This window comes from Cavia porcellus, unplaced genomic scaffold (genome assembly GCF_034190915.1).
Source record: "Cavia porcellus strain 051 isolate PalLab524CR breed Dunkin Hartley unplaced genomic scaffold, mCavPor4.1 scaffold_7, whole genome shotgun sequence".
Lineage (NCBI taxonomy): Eukaryota > Metazoa > Chordata > Mammalia > Rodentia > Caviidae > Cavia > Cavia porcellus.
The window spans coordinates 33,297,049-33,316,455 of record NW_026947490.1 but is presented as its reverse complement, the minus strand read 5'-3'; the positions used below and the strand labels follow the sequence as shown (position 1 = coordinate 33,316,455).

The following is a 19,407-nucleotide window of genomic DNA, read 5'->3' as shown; positions in this document are numbered from 1 at the left end:
CGAGGGGGCCTGAGGCAGGACTGTTGGGGCCAGGAGGGCCAAGTTCGGGTCCAAGGTCCAGACTCCAGAATGCCCGAGGTGGCAGAGCCAGGGCAGGATAGCCCTGGGTTACTATAGGGGTAGGTGGGGGCTGGAGTGCTGGACAGCTGGGGAGAAGTGAGCTATGGGCCTGTGCGTCCCGGGATGCTCAAGAGACCAGGTTCCGATTGCCCAGGTCTGATGGAAGATGCCAGGCCTGGACCCCTGGGTCTGAGGGAGGAGGCCAGATCTATGATCTGGGACCCTGACTCTTGACTCCAGGAGAGAAGCACACTGGATCCCGGGTCCTGGCTCTGAAAGGCGGAAGGACAGACTGCATGCTGGGCCCTCAGGCCCCAGGAGGTAGGAAGGCCAGGCCTTAGGAGGTTCACGGGTTTAGGGAGACTCAAGAACCAGCTCAGCATCCTCTTCATCGAGTTTATTAGATGGAGCACCCCTCAGGGACCATCCATGCAGCCTCAGCTCCCTCAGGGGGCAGGAATGGGACAGCCGTGTGACTTGGCAGTGGGCCCGAACCTCCCCCATGCCCAGCCCTGAGCTCGGCCAGACAGGACCTCCCCTCGCCCACTTCTCTGCCATGCCTGCTCCAGGTGGGCCAGTAGCCACCTGCCCCGGATACTGCATCCCCTGTGCCCGCTGCACCTGTGCCTGCCAGCATGTGTGTCCCCAGATGTGACTGCTTCTGCGCCTGGCTGACACCCCCTTGGATCAGAGCAGGGCCCAGGGTCAGGAGGAAGTCATCTTGGTGGCTGGGTGTGACCCAGCCTGAGGCCGGGTACACAGGCAGTATTATTAATGTGCAGGAGAGACATGAACAAGTGAGAGAGTGAAGGTGGTGAAGCAAAGACACACACATTCCCCAAGCCCGGGAAGACACCGGCTGCATTTCTGGCTGCCTGTGCACTCCACAGGTCCCCCCTCTGTGTGTCCCACTCCTCTGTGTGCTGTGTCCCCCAAGCACAGGACAGGGTGGGGCACACTCTCGTACTCTCGTGTTATGAGGCTTGGCACCCGTGTCATCCCCGTCCTGGGCCTTCTCAGTCAGCGGCAGCAGCCTGGAGACCAGGTCCTCTTCCCTGCCGTGGCAGCTGGCCAAGGTCAGGGTGGAGTTTCCCGTCGGCAGCTCCTGCCACACTTTGCCCTTCTTCTCTGGTGTCACTTTTGTAACTATCTGGCTCCTCTCTCTATCCCCACCTTTCCCCCTCCCCCTTGCTCTGCATTGGCACGGCCCTCAGCCAATACCGCCTCCGAGGGCCACGTCCCACTGGGCACCACACTTCCACCTCTCCCTCCACCTTCACCTCCCAGGCTCTCCCACACGCTGCCTACTAACCGGTCACCCCTGCTTGGTTCCCTCTGCTCTGTCCTCTGCTCCCCTGATGCAGATGTCCCCAAAGCTGCAGCCCGAGTGACTTCTTTGTCCACTTCCTAGGTCACTTTGTCCTGTTCTGTGCTTTAAATGCTGATCTTTCCTTCCTTTAATGCTGATGTTTCTGATGCTTGCAAAACTCACACTTGCAGCCACAACCTCACCATTGCCCTGGTCCACCGAGTACGCCACTGCCACCCCATATCCGGTCTCGGGCGTCCCACAGGCATCTCCCACTTACCGTGTCCAGAAGAGAATTCTTTGCTTTTGCTCCTCCACCTGGAGGTCCCACTTCTCCCTCCTGGCGGGACACAGCAGTACCCACTGAGCCCATCTCGGGCTCCTCTCTCTTCCCTACCTTGGCATCTCTGCTGCCCCCAATGTGTCCAGCTCTCTGCCACCGTAACGCTAACCTCTGGGTGTCCAGGCCCGAAGCTCCTGGTTTGATTCCAGAGATCTGCCCCTAGTCTGGCAGTGTGAGTATGCTATGGTTTTATTTATGTAAATAAAGGACCCTGCCAAGGCTGTGCTGAGAACCATTCAGGGCTTTTCCACCACTCTGCAGAACTCAGATTTCTTCCCGGAACTGTGGGCTGGCCCAGCCCTGACTCAGGCCTTCCAGGGCTCCACCAGGGCCTGTTCCTCTTCCAGTTTTCTCAGCCATCTTTCACAGCCAGGACACCTGTGCCCCCTCTCCTTATCCACCCACCCACCCTGCACTCACCTCTGTCCTGACCTTCGGGAGCAGCTCACCCACTGCAGCCCCTCTTCATGTTGGTCACTGAAACAGTTACTGCTATGTGTCTCCCTCCCTGGGGTCCCAGAAGCCAGGGATCAGTGGCTGTCAGTATGTCTGGGATGCTGAGAGTAAGGACCAGACAGGAGCCCTTCCTGTGCCATGCTCGCTTTGAAGTCTCTTCACTTGCATCTCTGAACCTTTCTTGGTAGTTTATTTCTCCTTTCTGCAGCATACCCCCCCTCACCCCCCCGTGCAAGGAATTGAACCCAGGTCCTCACACTTGCCAGGCAGGCACTGTGCCTCTAAGCTACATCCCTGGCCCCTGTGGCTTATCTCTGTCTCTGCACTTCATCTCTGCACTCTGGCGTGGGATTTATTTTGTTTCATCTCTGCAATGTCTGCCCTCTGATGTGAGCATCTTTTTGTCAGGGTCTCTCCTGCTCCTTTTCTCCCTCACTGGCTACCCTGCTGTGGCTTTGTCTTTTGCCCATTTCTGGGACTCTCACCATCCCAGCATGCCGCCTTCTTCCCGTCCTAACCTTTCCGCCTGGCCCCCAGGACCCCTCAGCTCGCCAGCATCTCTCACACAGCTCTCTCTGACTCTAACTCCCTGATCCCTTCCTCCTGCACTGGCCCCAGGTCCTCCTCACCCACCCAGCTGCCCCTGCCTGGCAGCCTGCACCATGGCTGGCCTTGCCCCTGGATCTGTCTTCCTCAGAGAATGGGGAGCCCTAGGATGGTTTGTGGGAGCCTCAGGCAGGAGCACAGCCCTCTGCCATCAGAGTGACCCTCAGATGTGACCTTCCTCAACACCCACCCCCAGGCAGGGCCTGCTCCTCCTCTTGACATCCAGACTGGATGCCACGTCCTCCAGGAAGTGGGCCCTGTCTTATGCTCCTCGGTGCTCGCTGTGGCTGTCACATCAACTGCCCCTGCTGTGCTGCCAACTGAAGGATGCTAAGCTCCTGGGCAGCACTGCCAGGGTGGGTGGACCTCAGGGCTTACCGACTCGACCCAGCACCTGACACCTGAGCAGATTCCCGTGGATGTCAGTGAGTGATCGAACGAATGAGTGGAGCATGGATCCCTTGGTCTCCCCGACTCCCCGCCCCCACTAGATGCCACAGCTGCATCTGGTCCTCGTGCTGCACTTCTGTGTGAGGGAGTTCCCAGGGCTGGGCCTGGCACTGGGCTCCCATCTTCACTCTGTGCCTTCCTGCTCTACCCCTTCTCCAAGCCGTTCCCACCCTACAAGCCCCTGCCTGTCTCCAGCCTCTTCCCTCAGCCACACCAACATCCTGGAAGCTCCTTCCTGCCCCAGGGCCTTGACACATGCTGCTCTCTACGGGAACACCTACCTCTGCCCAACACTCCCTAACTGGCTCCTGTCTGCTCAAACAGTTCTTCCATTTGGACATGACCATCCCTAACTCCCCTCCCCCCGCCGCCACAGTGAAGCAGCTCCGATTTCTCCGCCAGCCTGACTTACTGTGCGTGTGCGTCCAGGTCTCTGATTAATGTCTAGCTATGCACGTGATGTAAACTCTACGGGCATGTTAGAGATCCTCTTTCCTCCCTCCAGGTGCCCTGCGTTCTGCACTACGCCTAGCAGTGAAGCGCACGAAGGAGCAGCCCCTGTGAATGAATGAACCCCTGCGCGTGCCAGCGCCTTCTCAGAACCAGCACCTGACTGACAGCAGGTGCCGAAGAAGCCCTTGTAGAGACGAGAACGCATGCGCACGGATGCCGGGCCCCGCCCCCTTGCGCCCCCACCGCGAGCTGTGTCTCGGGGTGGAGGGCGTGTGGATAGTTGGAGGAGTGATTCTAGGTTCGGTGTAATGGCCCCTCTGCAGGAGTCGGGCTGGGCTGGAGTCCCTCCCTCCCCGCCCCTACATGCACACAGCAAAACATTAAAAAAAAACTCAAAACTGCAAAAAACGCCACGGCCCTCCCCCCTCCCTCGCCCGAATCCCACCAAAAAAATAAAACACGTCGCTCGCCAGAGCCCACACTCCTTCCGCTCCCCTGGCTCCCTGCTTCCAAGGGGAGAGGGAAGGACGGCCCCCCCGCACCCCAGGCTAGGGGCGCGCGCGGGGCGAAGGCCACGCAGTCTGCAGAGCGCACGGGGCGTGCGCGGGGAAGGAGGGGCGCGCCTCGGCACGGCGGCTCCGTTGCACGCGCGCCCGCGCACGCGCCCCGCCGCACACGCCCTACACGGGCGTGGTTTTCCTGTTGAGCGTGTTGGTGTTGGAGGCCGCGGCCTCCTTGGCTAGGGTCCCGGGCGCGGGCGCGGCGGGTGGCGCGGGAGGAGCGGGAGCGGGCGCAGCGGGCGGCCCGGTGACCGTGACGGTGACGCCGCTGCCCGCCTCCTTGGGGAAGGCGTTGTGCAGCGTGAGGAAGCCGGGCGTCCCCCCGCGGTCCCGATCGCCGCCCGCGGCCCCCGCGCCGCCCGCGCCCCCCGTGCCGCCGCCGCTGCCGAACGCGCCTCCCGCGCCGGCGCCGGCCCCCGCCAGCCCCGCGGCCATGCTGCCCTTGGACGGGTCGCGGCTGAGCGTGTACATGGAGATGTCCGTAGAGGCGAAGCCTGGGCCACCTGGGCCGCCGGGAGATGCGTCCCGGGATGGCGACGGCTCGCTGGATCGGGAGCTGGAGCGGGAGCGGCGGCGGTAGCGGAAGCGGTAACTGGGCAGACGGAGGATGGCCGAGGGGCCGCTCCCGCCACTGCCGCCCGCGCCCCCGCCGGCCTTGAGCAGGTCCGAGCGAGACTGACAGTGCGCCTCGCGGCTGCGCTCGATGTAGATGTTGACGGCCAGCACGCCGATGACCTCGGCCAGGATGAAGGACAGTCCGCCGAAGTAGAAGGACCAGCCGTACGAGTAGTGGTTCTTCTTCTCGTCGTCGCGCTTCGGGCCCGGCTCACCCGCGTTGGCCGAGATATACACAATCACGCCGATGATGTTGCTGAGGCCTGGGCAGGGACGATCAGAGGGAGCCTCGAGGCCACCCCGCCCAGCCCCGCTCCACCCAGGGCCCGCCCCGGAGGCCTAGGCCCCGCCCCTTCCTGGTCAGGTCAGGCCTCATATAGTATAGGCCCAACCCTTTACCGGCCTAGGTCCCACCTAAATGATGTAAGCTCCTTCCATTGTGGCTCAGGCCTCGTCTCCTCCCGACCCACCCAAATGGCCTACGCCCCACCCCTTTCTGGCCTCCCGATGGCCGATCGCCCAACCCGTCTCAACTTGCCCTGGTGGCCTAGGGTCACCTCCTGGGGTCCAAAATTCCACCACTAAGTGACCTAGGCTCTGACCTACATGCACTGACCAACCCTGCCCTACATGGTCACAAACCAGAGCGACTCAACAGTCTACTAGAAAGCCTGCCCCAGCTGGTTTAACCTCTGTGCCCACAGGTCTAGGGCCAGCTCTGGCTCTGACTGGTCCTCTGCAGGAAGTGGCTACAGATCGCAGCTACTCTCTGGAGGCTGCTGAGGAGAATGGCACGGGCAAGGCCAAGCTGGGCGACCTAAGGGGATCCTGTCCCAAAGTAAAAACGCCAAGGGCTGGGGTCATGCCTAGCACGGATGAGGCCTTGAGTTCAGTCCCCAGCACTGCAAAACAAATAAATTAATAAAGTAAGATCGAATCTATCCTTGATGAGCTAGTGCCAGCCCAGGTTTCCAAGCCTTGCCTCGGTTGGTCTGAGAAACTTGCGTTTGCCCCACTCTACTCCTTTGGACTCAATGATGGAATCTCACAGACTCTACCATCCTTTTTGCTCCTGACCTTAACGCTCCCTTCCCAAATCCCTACAGGGGATTTCTACTCCAGGGCCTTCCCCGCGGGTCTGACATTTGCCGGGCGTTAGAGTAGGATTTCTGGCCTCCAACTTGCCAAACCCCACCCCTGAGTGCAGGCCTGGCGCCCTAGACCACTCCCCACTGCGCAAGCATCCCCTTCTCTGTCTCCCTACACACAGCCCAGAGCCCAGCACCGAAGGGGGTCTGACCCTTGCAGCGCCCAGAAGGTGGCAAGCCTGGGCTCTTCCCCTTCCGCCCTCCAGCGCCCTCCAGCCCGGCTCCGCTGTCCTGGACTCCTTCTCCAGGTCTGGCCGCGGTTGATTCTCGGGAGCGGCCAGGTCAGCACTGTGAGCCCTGAGCGGGGTAACCTCTGTTCTCCTTTCTTTTCTAGCCATTCCTCCTCCTATGGGACAAGGGCCACCCAAGCCTCTTTAGCTCAGCCCCTTCCGGTGCCCTTTCGCGGTTCCAGCTGGCTTCCCAGGACCATCACCCTGTGGGATTGCCCTCACCCGAGGTCTCCACTGTCTCGGGGTCCCGCACGCCCTCCCTAGCTCCTCCTCTCGCGTCTCCGGGCACCTGCGCACAAGCGTGCTCACTCCGGGTGCGCGCCTGACACCTGTGTGCACCGCTGGGTGGTTCGCACTCAGGAGTAGCCTGTCTTGCCTGCAGGCTCCCAGCCCCACGAGGCGCTTGGGGCGGGGCGGGGCGGGGACTTTGCAGGCATACGCGGGCGCGCGCACTCGGAGGCACAAGGACGCGCGGGTGCCCCGCCCCCTCCTTCTGCCCCTCACCTGCTGCCACGAACAGGATGCCCGCACCCAGGATGATGTTTCTCTTGGATTTGTAGACGCGGGAGGCCGCCACGCACACGCCCCCGAGCAGCAGCAGGATGGCGCTGAGGATAGGGAAGATGCTGGAGGCCCGGACGACGCCTGCGGAGGGGAACGAGGAGTGGGGAGAGTAGGATGGGACCCGCGAATGCCGCGCCGGCCGGAGCTGTTTGGGCCCAGCCTCTGCTCTGTCCCAGAATTGCTCCATTCCTGCTCCTCTTTCTTCTCGGTCCACTCTACAGGGACCAACTTCCCTACCCATGCTCTCCCGTTTTCTGTATTTTTTACCCTTCCCTTTCCTTCTGAGGATTTTTCCTTTCTCCAGATCGATCAAACCTCTTCATACTTTTCGTCCTCCTCTATTTTCTTTTTCTTTCTTTTTTTTTTTCTTTTTTCTTTTTTTTTTTTTTTTTGATATCGGGGATTGAACTCATGACCTTGCACTTGTCAGACAAGTGCTTATGCCACTGAGCTAAATTCCCAGCCCTTCCTCTTTCTCCATCCCTTTTTTTTTCTGCCTGGCTTTATCTCAGTTTTTCTCTCGTCCCTCTTCTCCTTTCCCTCTCTCCCACCCGTCTTTCTCTCCGTCTTCATTCTTTTCTCGCTCCCTCTCTCTGCAGTCCTTTCCACCCACTCCTGAATCTCAGGCATCAGACTTTGCGATTTCCGAGCCGGGCTGAAGACTCAGCCAATCATAGTCCAAGCTTTGCCACGTTCTCCCAGTAGCTGCCAATCGCAGTCCAGACTTCCCCAAACCGGCTCAGAAAGTGGCCAGTCCCCGCCAGTGATTGGCCCACAGCCTCGGCGCGGTAGCCATTCCCAGCACAGTATTGACAGCTAGTCACAGTGCTGAGCTACCGCGAAGGTCAAAGAGAGGTCAATCGGCCAATCAGCAGCCAGGGCCCGCCCCGAGGTGCGAGGAGGGGGCGGGAGCAACGCCACAGAACCAGTTGGGAGCTGGAGGGTCTCAGCACCTGGGCCGGGATTGGCTGAGACACAAACTCTGTTCCCTCCCCCCGCGGCCTGGCCCGGACTTACGGAGCAGGTACTCAGCGCTGTCGTGGTCATAGTCTGTGTCCTCCGGGAAGTGGTTGATCTTCACGCAGACGCCTCTTTTCAACCCTGGAGGGGGAACGGGGCTGGTGGAGGTGGGGACTTCGGAGTGGGGGCGGGCTCAAGCGAAAAGCCCCGCCCCCTCTGGGTGGCGGGACTGGAGTCCGGGCAGCGCCACCTCCAGGCTGTTGTCTCCCCACCTGCTTAGGGGGCAAAGGAAAACGGAAAGAAAACGCGACGCGGAAAAGATAACATCTTCATAGTCACGGCGTTACCCCTGTAGTGTGAACAGGTGGCCGGGCGTGTCCGGCTGTGCTGCGTCCCCCTCCTCTCCAGCGGCCCCAGGGCAGCTGGACCTGGGTGCTGGGCACCGACAGGAGGGGCTGAGCACAGGAGAGGGCTTCGGCACCCCTATTGTCCCCCCTTCCTCGGCCCCAGACTCCCCTGCTCCAACCGTTGTCCCACCCCCAGGAACCAGTCTCGCCTCTCATCTCTGGAGCAGATTCTGTTTTTACTACTGCACACTCAGAGCTGGAGGGAAAAGCATGAATAGAAGTCGTGTCCTCGTTTCTGCAAGCTCTCTCCCGCCTCTACAGTAGTAGTACTTACCCCCGTGGTACTATGCCCGCCCCACACAGGGCATCGTGGCCTTCCCTGGGCACCACCATCCCTGGGCACCCTGTGAGGATGTGCACCAGGTCGGTTTATGAGCTGTATCTTCAGAAAGCTGGGAGTCCTTGCAGTGGGGGGCATGGGGTCTGGTCCCCCACATCTCCCCAGCATTGCCTCCCCTCCCCCCAGGCCTTGAGGAATGAGTAGATGAATGGATGAGAGGATGAATGGGTGATTCGGCATAAAGGAGATGTGATGTAGGCCAAGAGACACGTGTGGGAAAGAGTGGATCGGAAAGAATGAGTGTAATGCGCAGAGTCGCTAAGACTTGTAAGTGCTCCTGGGCGGTTTATATTCCTTTGATCCCTCCCAGAGGCCAGTCTGGCTCTTGGTGCCCTGAGGTGGTGAAGCCTGGATTTGGAGGCACAGGGTTGCAGGGGGGCCTGATTCCGGCCCCTTCCCCCACTCTGCTGCCTGGCTTTGCACTCTGCCCCTGCTTCTGCTCCCTCGCCTGTGAAATCAAAGAGCACGACACACCTCACCAAGGCATACGAGGATCTGATGCAGTCAGAGCCTCAACGCTTTGCCCAGGGCCCGGTCAGGCTCAGCTGCTACACTGCGCCCCATCCAGACGCCGGGCCTGAGACGCACAGGTCCATGAATTCCGTGTGGACGACTGGAGAGGGTGCAGCCCCACACACAGCCCTGGGATGGGGTGTCTAGTCTTCCTGGCCTCTCCCCAGCATCCAGGACAGCACCTGGCACACAGTAAGTGCCTAGGAAATCTCTTTCATGAAAGAATGAATAAGCCAAGAAGTACAAGGAGACACACTCAGCGCCACTAAGGGCTGGGAGAACACAATCCAAGCAGCAGCAATACTGCCTCATGGCCATGAGAGGGTTACTGTTTTTTTTTAAAGCAGAAAATAAAAGCATTGGCAAAGATGTGCAGAGACTGGATCCTTGCACCCCATCAATAGAAATGGTGTGGTAACCATGGGAGTCAATATGGAGGCTCCTCAGAAAATGAGACAGGATTACTCTACAACCCTGCAGTTTCGCTTCAGAGGATATACACAAAAAGAATTAAAAGAACTCAAAGGCTATTTACATATATTCATAGAAGCGTTGTTCATAATCGTTCATATGTAGAAACGACCAAAAGCCCACTCACAGATGAACGGGAAGATAAATGTAATGTGATGGGCATGGTGGAGTATTACACAGCCTTGAAAAGGAAGGGAATTAGCCAGGCATACTAGCTTGTGCCGGCCATCTCAGCACTTGGGAGGCTGAGGCAGAAGATTACAGCAAATCTAAGGCCAGCCTGGTTTACAAGTTCAAGGTCAGCCTGAATTACAGAGCAAGACCTTGTTCCCAAGATAGAATTAGAAAATGTGCTGTCACACAGATGAATCTGAAGACATAATGCTAAGTAGAAGACAAAGCCTATGTGAGTATATAAGGTCCCAAATTCTTAGAGACAGGAAGCAGAACTATGATACAGCCACGGCTGGATGGGGGGAACAGAGAAATGGTTAGAAGGTGCAGTTTCGGTTTTGCAAGATACAAAAAAGTTCTGAGAATTAGTGCCTCTATGTACTACTGCTGACTGCACACTTGGAAATGATTATGACGATAAATATGTATTTCACCACCACTCCAGAGAGAAAAAGGGAGCATGAGCTCTAGCCCATCAGCACCTGCCATGCGGAGTGACAGGTGAGGATGCCTACCGTTCATGACAACAATCTGTACGTGCCTGTGGCACCGAGGTTCGAACCTAGGCCCTTCACACTGAGCTACATACTCAGTGCATTTTATAGTAGCTTCTCAGCCCACAGACATAATTCATTCCATGATTCCAGGGAAGATGGCCACAGTGATGTCTGTCACCTGAAGTCAAGTCTGTGAACGGAAGCAAAATTTTGCTGAAAGGCTGGGGATGGAGCTTAGTAGCACAGCGCCTGCCTGGCAAGCACGAGGTTGTGAGTTCCATTCCCAGCACACACACACAAAAAAAGACACAGATGTCAGAATTATAAAATTTTGCTGAAGGCTGCTGTTTGGGAACCAAATTGTTTGCAAACAGAAATGTTCATTAACCGAGGCATTACTGGGCTTTTTGTGTGTTTTTTAACTTATTTGAGACAGAGTCTCATAAAATTGCTAAGTTGGGCATGCTAAGATCCAACTTGCAGTCCTGCCTTAGCCTCCTGAGTACTCGAATTACACAGCCAGTTTTATTTGTTTATTTATTTATAGGTAGGATTTTGCAGCATTGCCCAGGCTGGCCTTGAACTCACGGCACTCCTGCCTCTGCCTCCCAAATGCTGGGATTACAGACATATTTTTTTTTATATATATAATTTTTTTTATTTTTTATTTTTTTTTATCTGTACTGGGGATTGAACTCACGACCACCTGCTTGCAAGGCAGGTGCTTATGCCGCTGAGCTAAATCCCCAGCAGGATTACAGACGTGTATCACCATGCCTGGTACTCAGTCCCGGAATGGAATCTTAATGCTTCTGCCAAAACAGCAAGGATTTTTACTTGAAGTGGAATGTGAGACCCAAGAGACTCGCACAGCCCAGGCCTCCAGGACACAAGAGCAGACACGATGGAAACAGCCACAGGTGGTGCTCAGGGACAGACAGCTACACCCCAGGCATGGGCTCACTGAATCCCTGTCCATGGACAAAGCCCACTCCGGGGCAGGGACTGACCCTGCTTTCCAAGTGGGGAACCTGAGGCACAGAACCTGAAGCCAACACTGTGCCCCAAGCAGTGTGAATGGGGAGAAGCATGACAGAGTCACAGCCACCCCTCACCTTGCTGTGTGGCTTTCAATGCCAGAGCATTCCCAAGCCTTGGCTTCCTCCGGGAGCAAGAAGACCCCGGATTCTACAGGTGTGTGAGACTCCGGTATGGGGTGAGTGCAGAAACTAGGAAGTCAGAGCAAGTGCTTTTTTAAAAAATTTTTTTGTCATTTTCGTTTTTATCGGTACCAGGGATTGAATTCACGACTGCCTGCTTGTAAGGCAGGCGCTTATGCCGCTGAGCTAAATCCTCAGCCCAGCAAGTGCTCCTTTTTAAGAGCAAGGGTATCCAGGGCTTCACAGGCAAGGCCCAGGGGCAGTGTCCTTGCAGGGAGGGGACATAAAGGACAGACCCTCCTGGGTCAGCAGCCCTCAGCTCCAGCTCTAGCAAACCAGAGGACAGATAATCACTCCCTACGTTGCCAGGGTGCCTGTGAAGGCTCAGTGGAATAATAGGGAGTACAGGATGCTTCTAGGTCTCTATAGAGCTGGGCCTACCTAAGAGGGGCTGCAGGGACAGGTTCTGGGTCCTTGGGAGGAGCTGAATGTGGCCGGGTTCCGAGGACCGCACTGGAGGGAGCAGCTGTGCACTGCTCTGGACCACAGGCTCAGTGCTGCGGAGGGCCTGCGGTACAGCTTGAGTAATTCTGCTATTTCAGTTGCTTATTCAAGTGACACTGGGTATGCTGGGCTGAGAAGAATTGTTTCTGAGACAGGGTCTCACTATGTAGTCCAGGATGGCCTTGAACTCTCATGTAGTCCAGGTGGTTTTGAACTTGTGGCATTCCTCCTGCCTTAGCCTCCTCGGTGCTGGGATTACAGGTACATTCCACCATACCCAGCTCACCTTTTCTTTACTTTTTTATGATGTCCTGAGATGGGGTCTCACCGTGCAGTTCATGCTGGCATTGAACATATTGTGCAGTCCTCTGCTTTGGTCTCCTGACAGCTGGTAGGACAGGTGTGTGCCACCGCACCTGGCTCACCTGTTTCCTCGTATGTGCTTCAATATGGCTATCAGAAAATCTTATTTTTGCAGTAATGGGAATGGAACCCAGGGCCTCTTGCATGCTTTGCATGCTGGGCAAGGGGTCCACCCCTGGGCTCCATCTCCAGTCCAGAAAAATTAAAGGAGCTCATACTGTGTTTCTGGCAGGCAGTGCAAGGTTAGTGGTGGCAACCTCTGAGTCACCAGGGAGAAAAGGCTCAGAGCTGAGTCACCTGAATTCCTCAGGAGGACACAGCAGAAGCCCCACAGCCTGGATGATACTTCACCCCTTCATCTCTTCCACCTCTACCCTGACTTGGGGAGCTAAGGTTCCATGAGGGGAAACAGGCACAGACAGGTCAACCAATAGCACTCAAGAGGCTGAGGCAGGAGGATCGCTGTGAGTTTAGTACCAGCCTGAATTACATAGCAAGACCTTGTCTCAAAAAACTAAAAGCAAACTGGTTGACCCTGTGGCCAAGATCATGCTACTGGCCATGGTGCACAGGAGGCGGGTGTCGTCTGTGTCACGGCAGAGTTCAAGTCTCCGTGACATCTCCGCGTCACACACTGCTGCTCTAAGGGACGCAGGGCAGAGCCAGGAAGCCCAGCAGGTGCCAGCCCAAGGTTCCCGTTTCTACTCTCAACAGCCACCACAGGTGGCTGGCATCAGATCAGCCACTTTCCTCTCCTAGGAGACCAAATGGGCCTGGACTCCAACCCCAAGCCCAGCGCCCAGCAGACAGAAGACAGCCTTGCATTCTTGGAGCCTGGCTTTCCCTTCCAGGAGATGAGGTGATGGCAGGAGGATCTGGTGACGGGTGAGTGACAGCCAGTGATGGCGGCGCTGGGCGGGGGAGCTTCCTGTTCCCCTCCTGGCACACTAACCTCCTTCAGCTTGCAGGACACCCACTTGCCGCTCCTGCCCGAGTAGAGCTCCCCACCTGGCTCCTCCTGCTGGCTCCTCCTGCTGGCATCCTAACCTCAGCGCCTCCTTCCGGTTGTCCCGGTCTCCTACAGGGGATTTCCTCTGGTAACATGCCGAGGCTCAGCTGCAGTGTCCCTGCCGACAGCCAGCTGAGGGGCAGCACACTACAGCCCATGGGCTGGACCCAGCCTAGTATGGCTTCACACTTTTTAAATGTCGAGGAAAGTAGCAAAGAAAGGGACTTCACAGCAGGTGACAAGGTGAGACTCAAACTTCGGTGACCGTAAATGAGGCTCAGCCGGGACCAGGCCAAGCTTACAGCTGTTGTCAGGTAGACATGAGGACACAGTGCCCCACAGCGCCTGAGCCAGCAACCCTGTCCCACCCTGGCCATTGCACGCACACCTTAGACTCCCCAGGCGTGGTGGTGCACACCTCTCACCCCAGCACTCAGGAGGTGGAGGCAGGAGGATGGACCTGAGTTAGGGGCCAGCCTGGGCTACACAGTGAGTTCAAGGGCAGCCTGAGCTGCATAGTGAGTGAGACCCTCAAAAAACTACAGGGACAAAGTCAACATGCCCACAGCAGAGCCCGTAATGTCCCTCCCTAAGGATGGGGCTGAGGGAAAATGAAGCAGAGAAAACAGCACCTGCTGAATGGCACCTGCCACCAGGGGTCAGTCCAGAGCCCCGGGGAGTCTGTCCTGGGGACAGCACACACTCTGGCTGCCAGAACTGGGCAGGGGTAGCTGGCATCTGGGGGACAGGGCCGTGAGGCTGCTCCACGTCCTATGGTGCAGAGCCTGGCCACGGCACACAGAACTCCATCCCTAATGTCAGCAGAGACCCCCTGACTCTGCTGCCCATGGGACCCTCACAATACTCCGGGCACTCCAACTCTTGCCATGCTGGGGATATAGCTCAGCAGCTTAAGTACCTGCCAAGCAAGTGCAAGGTCCTGAGTTCGATTCCTGAGCCCCCCCCCCAAATATCAATAAATAAGGATAAAAAAACGCTCCCACCTCCTTTTTCGCCTTTGCTTCCCCTCAGGCGCTGCTCAACACTGCAGCAGCCCTCATCCTGGTAGAGGGTAAGTCATCTCGCACTGACTTCTGTTCAAGAACCTTCTGTGGCTCCCACTTCACCCCCAAGCAAAGACCCACAGGAGCCTGCGCAGCCAACCCGGTCAGGTCCTGACAGTGCCCGGCCCCAGGATGTGGCTCCCCTGCCCCTGCTCCCACAGATCTGGCCTCCCACACAGCCATACACGGTGCCATGTGCCCACACCCTGGCCTCAGCATCTGCTGTTCCTGTACCCCAGGCACTGTCCACACCCACAGCCTCCACCTGGCCTCTTGCAGGCCTCCACACACGTCTCTGCATGGCAAGCAGCCCCTGGCCCCTAGCCCCTAGAACATCTCACACACACACCCACGCTCCTGCACCCTCGAGGCTGGTCCCTCAGCTCCCAAACACTCCCAGGGCCACTCTCTCTTCCTCCAGAACCAGAGAGTTTAAGGACAAGAGTTTTTGTCTTCTGTTTCCTCGACCCGCTCCAGAATCAAGAACAGAACATGGAATATAGTATAAAACCCATAAAGACTGGTTGTTGAATGAATAAATGGATGTTGGATGAATGGAAGAATGGGTGGGTGGGGAGTGTATGGGTGGGCGGTTGGATAGGTGGTATTCTTACTCCTTACTAAGCACTGTCCCGGGGCCTCATGGCGCAAGTCCCCACATGAGACCCCCTGGGTGCATGGTCAGACCAGGGAAGGGACAAGGCTCACACACCCTCAGGAGCAAGAGTGTAACAACTTGAGAGAAGAGGGAGGGATGGGAGGTAACCTGGATGTGACTGGGACTTGGGGACACCTCACTGGTCTGAAAAAGCAACTGCTGGTCAGCTCTGCCACAGTGGTCAGCACAGAGTCCAGTCCCAAGCTGTCAGACTTCCAGAGCTCAGAAGCCGGAAGTCGGGCCTTCAGTAGGAAGCAGTCTCCCTGTTTTTAAATATTAGCAGCCAGCCAAGGTTTCGGATCAGCCCCCAGCGCTGGGCACTGCAGTACAGCACATCTGTGAAGTGCCCCTCTCATAGCTGGGGGACTAGGAGGGGGCTTGGAATGAGGTCAGGGTGTCGCCCCTTGGTGCATGCAGAGGGAAACTGGAAGAAAGAACAGAAGAGAAGTGGGGAGAAAAAGCAAGAGGAAAGCGAGGGCCTCTGATCCTGAAGTTGGAGGGGTGGTAGGGTCACCCTGGGATTGCCGGCTGCTCTCTTCCATGTTGGGAACAGAGCCCCAAGTCTCGGGAAGGTGGGAAGACCACAGTGCCATGAGGGACAGATGTGCAGTGAGACTTGAACCCTGGCTGGGCCAGGCCGTCCATTCAGAGCCTACACCGGGCGTGAAGAAACAAACGCTGGCACCTGGAGGGCAGGGAGATGAGGCTGGGGAGGAAGAGCACAGTCTCTTGGGGACAGAGGGACCTGGCACACAGAGGAGGGGACAGAGATGGAGAAGATAAAGCAGAGAGGAGGCTGTGGAGTGTGAGGCATCCAAGGAGAACCAGGAGGGCACAGGAGAGGTGAGCAGAGCCACCTGAAGGGACCAGGAGGAGGGGCCGAACACCTGGAGGGTGATACATGAGGGTTCAGAGGGGGAGACAAAGGTTCCCATGAGGAAGGAAAAGAGAGGGGCAGAGGTGAGAAGCCCAGCTTTCCTGGAGACAGGCGAGAAGCTTCAGGGGCCTCTGGGACAGGAGACAATGAGGAAAATGCCAGAGAGGGGGGCCAGAGGCCTGGGGGAGAAAAAGTGGGGGTATGAGGAGATGGGGTGCTGGAGGATGGGGCCCCGGGAGACCTGGTGCAGCACATCCTGGCCCAGCGCAGGACACAGAGAATGGGAAGAAGGGAAGACATGGGGAGCCCAGGATGCCCTGGAGTCCCAGCCAATCAGGAGCCCAAAGCAGAGGCCAACATGGGCAACCCAGCAAGGCCTTCTCTCAAAAAAGGGGGAGTGGTGGTGAGCACCTCTAAGCCAGCACTCAGGAGATAGTAGGAGAGTGGGCTATAGGTTCAAGGCCAGCCTAGCCTCCATGGCCAGAGTGGGGGTGCTGGGGATGAGGTGTTATGGAGGTGAGGGCCAAGGGGTAGAGAGGTGAGACCTAGGGCACAAGCATTTAGGGTGCAGGGGTGCTGGTGCTGGGTGCCCAGAAGCGAGGGAGGTGGAGGGGCCAGTCGGTGGAGGGGCACAGCCCTACCTTCCAGGCAGCAGATGCGCCAGAGCCCCGAGTGCGTAAGGCCACCCGGATCCCTGCGCTCGCTGGCGCCAGGGCCACGGTGCGGGGCACCGTCGTCGCCGGCCGTGAGATTGGTGGCGTTGCACAGCAGCGCGCGCGTGTACAGCCAGTAGTCTGTGCTGATGGCGATGGTCATGAGGCCGAAGGCAGCGAAGGCGCCCACCGTGGTCAGCAGCACCTGCACGCCCTTCTCGCAGCACAGGCCCCGTTCCTCGTTCCAGCGTTTCAGCGACTCCAGCTTGACTGCGGGCAGCCGGGGGGCCGCGGGCCACCACCGGGGAAGCGGCGGCGGGGCCAGGCCGGCGGCTGGGGGGGCACGGCACGGGCGGAATTGAGGGCCGGGCCAGGCCGGGCAGACGGCGCTGGGAGGCGGCGGCAGCGGCAGCGGCGGCGGCGGGGTCAGCGGGCGGCCATGGCGTGGGGCTGCGGGAGAGGCCGGACAGGTCAGGGGGCCCCAGGTCCTCGCTGCGGCTGACCCGGCCCCGCCCAAGGGCAGAAGCCCAGCCGGCGACCCCGCGTCTCTCTGTCTGCTCAGGCTTGGAAACGCGGAAACTCAAGTCTGAGCAGAGTGCGCTCGCCGCGCATCTCCCCTCTCGGGACCGCGCGCACCCCTCAGACTCGCGATCCACCTCCGCCCGCACTAGCCATCCTGCGCCCCGCGCAAGGCCTGGGCGTGGCCGAGCTCCGCCCGCCCCCTTACCCCGGGTCAGGTCTTGCGCCAAGCGGCCTTCGGGGACGCCCCCAGCTGGGCCCCAGGACCACGGGCCCCCTGCTGCGCCTCCGACCCCCCAGAGAGCTCCCCACGCGCACAGAGGAGCCTCCCGCAAGACCCTGCGGTCCGTAACTCTAAAGAACTCATCTCAACCCTCTCTCTCCCTACTCTGCTCGCGGCTCCCCGCGCGCAGCAAGCGCAGCAGTCGCTTCCTCCGACCCCAACTTCTCTCTGCTTGCGAATGCGGGTCCCCGAGTCTGACCTGAGCTCCCCCACTCTGCCCAGCAGGCCGAGACCACTGGTGCGCTCACCGACCTCCAAGCCCCTCATCCTCCGCATCACAGAGGGGTCCCCTGATTCTGAATCGCCCCAACCTACAGGGAACCCAACTCTCACTTCCAGGCACTAAGAACCGCACCTCTCCCAACTTCCCTTAGCTCGCCAAGGTCCCTCCCGCCCCCGCCCTGTGGGAGCTCCCCGCGGTGCCCCTTCCCAAAGACCCCTCCCCGGCCCTGTACCTGGCCGGGAACGCCCCTTCCAGCGACCCGCATGTTTCTCCTGCGCGCGCTGGCCCCTCGGCAGCCACTACCTGCGCCCACACTGACGCGGTCCTCAGCCTCCAGACTGCTCAGAGCAACTGGATCCCCAAGACTTGCACTCTGTAGCCACCACGTCGCACCCCACTCTCCCCAGTACCGTGTCCGCCTCACGTGGGTTTGCTGGCCACGGGTCCCTCACCTGTGTCCCCTACTTTCCCAGACTTCTTCCTAAAAGCCCTACCAGGGTGAAGGCACCGGAAGCCTTACAGCAGGGGCAGCACAGCCGAAAGCCCCAGCCCCAGGTCGGGAGCGGCGTGACCTTGGCCTCCCACTTCTCGGTGTCCTCCGCCCCCCATCAGCTGGCCCCAGGCTGGGCTGCTCCGAGAGGGGTGCTGAGAGAGGTCGGCTGGGGGGAGTCTCCATGGCAACGGGCCCGGCGCCCCGCTCGCGCGCCCTGCCCCCTCCTCCGCCCACGCGCACAGCCCCTGCCTGGGCCCCGGCTCCTGGCGCCCGGCCGCGTGGCCCCCGCCTGCCCCGCTCGGGACGGCCACGGCCTCCCTCCCCGGCCCCGCACTGACTTTCCAGCTGCTGGCTTCGGTGTCCATGCGCGGCCACCTCCACCGCTTGGCCCCCGCACCGCTGCTGCCTCCTCGGCGAGGTGAGCGATGACCCCGGGCTGAGCCTCCTTCTCCCTCCCGACCTGGGCCCGCGGAAGGGCGGAGGGACAGGGCCTGCTCCTCGTGCGGCGCGGACTTGGGGTGCTGTGCGTCTTGCCCATTTGGAGGACAAGCCGCTGGGGTTCAGAGACTCTCATTGAGTCCTTCCCTCAGTCCGCGGCGGTGCAGGAGAGAGGACCGGGGACCCCCACAAACCTCCCGGGAGAGGGGTCAGCACTCTCGACCCCCGGATCCTCTCCCCAGAACAGGGGGTCACCGCACCTCAGTTCCGCGGCCACCCACCTCCGAGGAGTGCAAAGCTCTGTCTCACCTCTGTCCGCGGCAGGTCAGCTCTTCGAGGCACTGGGGAGGGATGTCCGGCCCCCCCTGCCGGCGCCCCCCAGAAAAACCCCGGGGCTCCCGGTTCTCGCTGCTCCCCCTCCCCCAGCAGCGAGGGACCCAGGCGTCCGGCCGGGTGAGGAGGCGTTAGAGCAAGGGGGGGTGTCGAAGTGGAGGGGCAGCTGGGGGTGGCTCCGAGCTTGGGCCCCTGGGGACTGAGGGTCCGGATTGGGGAAGGAAAAAAAAAGGTGAGACAATTTGGTTCGGGTGTCGCTGGGTAAAGTGCGTGCGGAGCGGGAGGACGGGAGGGAGGGAAGAGGGGGAGGGGAGCGCCGCGGATGGGGGAGCCTCGCGGAGGAGCGGGTGGGGGAAGGGAGGGTGGGGGCAGGGTCCGCGCGCAGGAGAGAGCCGGGGAAGGCAGAGCCGAAGGCCCAGAGGGACCCGGGCTGGGAGCCGGGGAGGGGAGGAGGGCCGGGGAGGCAGAGGCCGGGAGCCGGAGGAAGTTGGAGAAGCACACGGATAGAGAAGGGCCCAGAGCCGAGGAAAGAGCCAGGGACCCCGGGGGGGAGCCGGGGCCGGGGGTCAGGGTGGGAGCAGCAGAAGGGAAGGAGCTGGGGAGAGTGGCGGGGAAGAGACAGATGGGGGAGACAGACAGCAGAGAGGGAGGTGGGGGAGAGGGGCAGGCAGGCA

General features: G+C 59.5%; 1 protein-coding gene across 1 annotated transcript; it reads right to left on the bottom strand.

Annotated features, from left to right (window-relative positions):
* Positions 1 to 442: 442 nt before the first annotated feature.
* On the bottom strand, positions 443 to 16,928 carry Cacng8 (calcium voltage-gated channel auxiliary subunit gamma 8; the record flags this gene model as incomplete). Its single annotated transcript, XM_023563218.2, has 4 exons — positions 443 to 5,115; positions 6,735 to 6,875; positions 7,812 to 7,895; positions 16,433 to 16,928. Coding segments are annotated over 4 exons (1,479 nt in total), but the record flags the coding sequence as incomplete, so codon positions are not given.
* Positions 16,929 to 19,407: the final 2,479 nt, after the last annotated feature.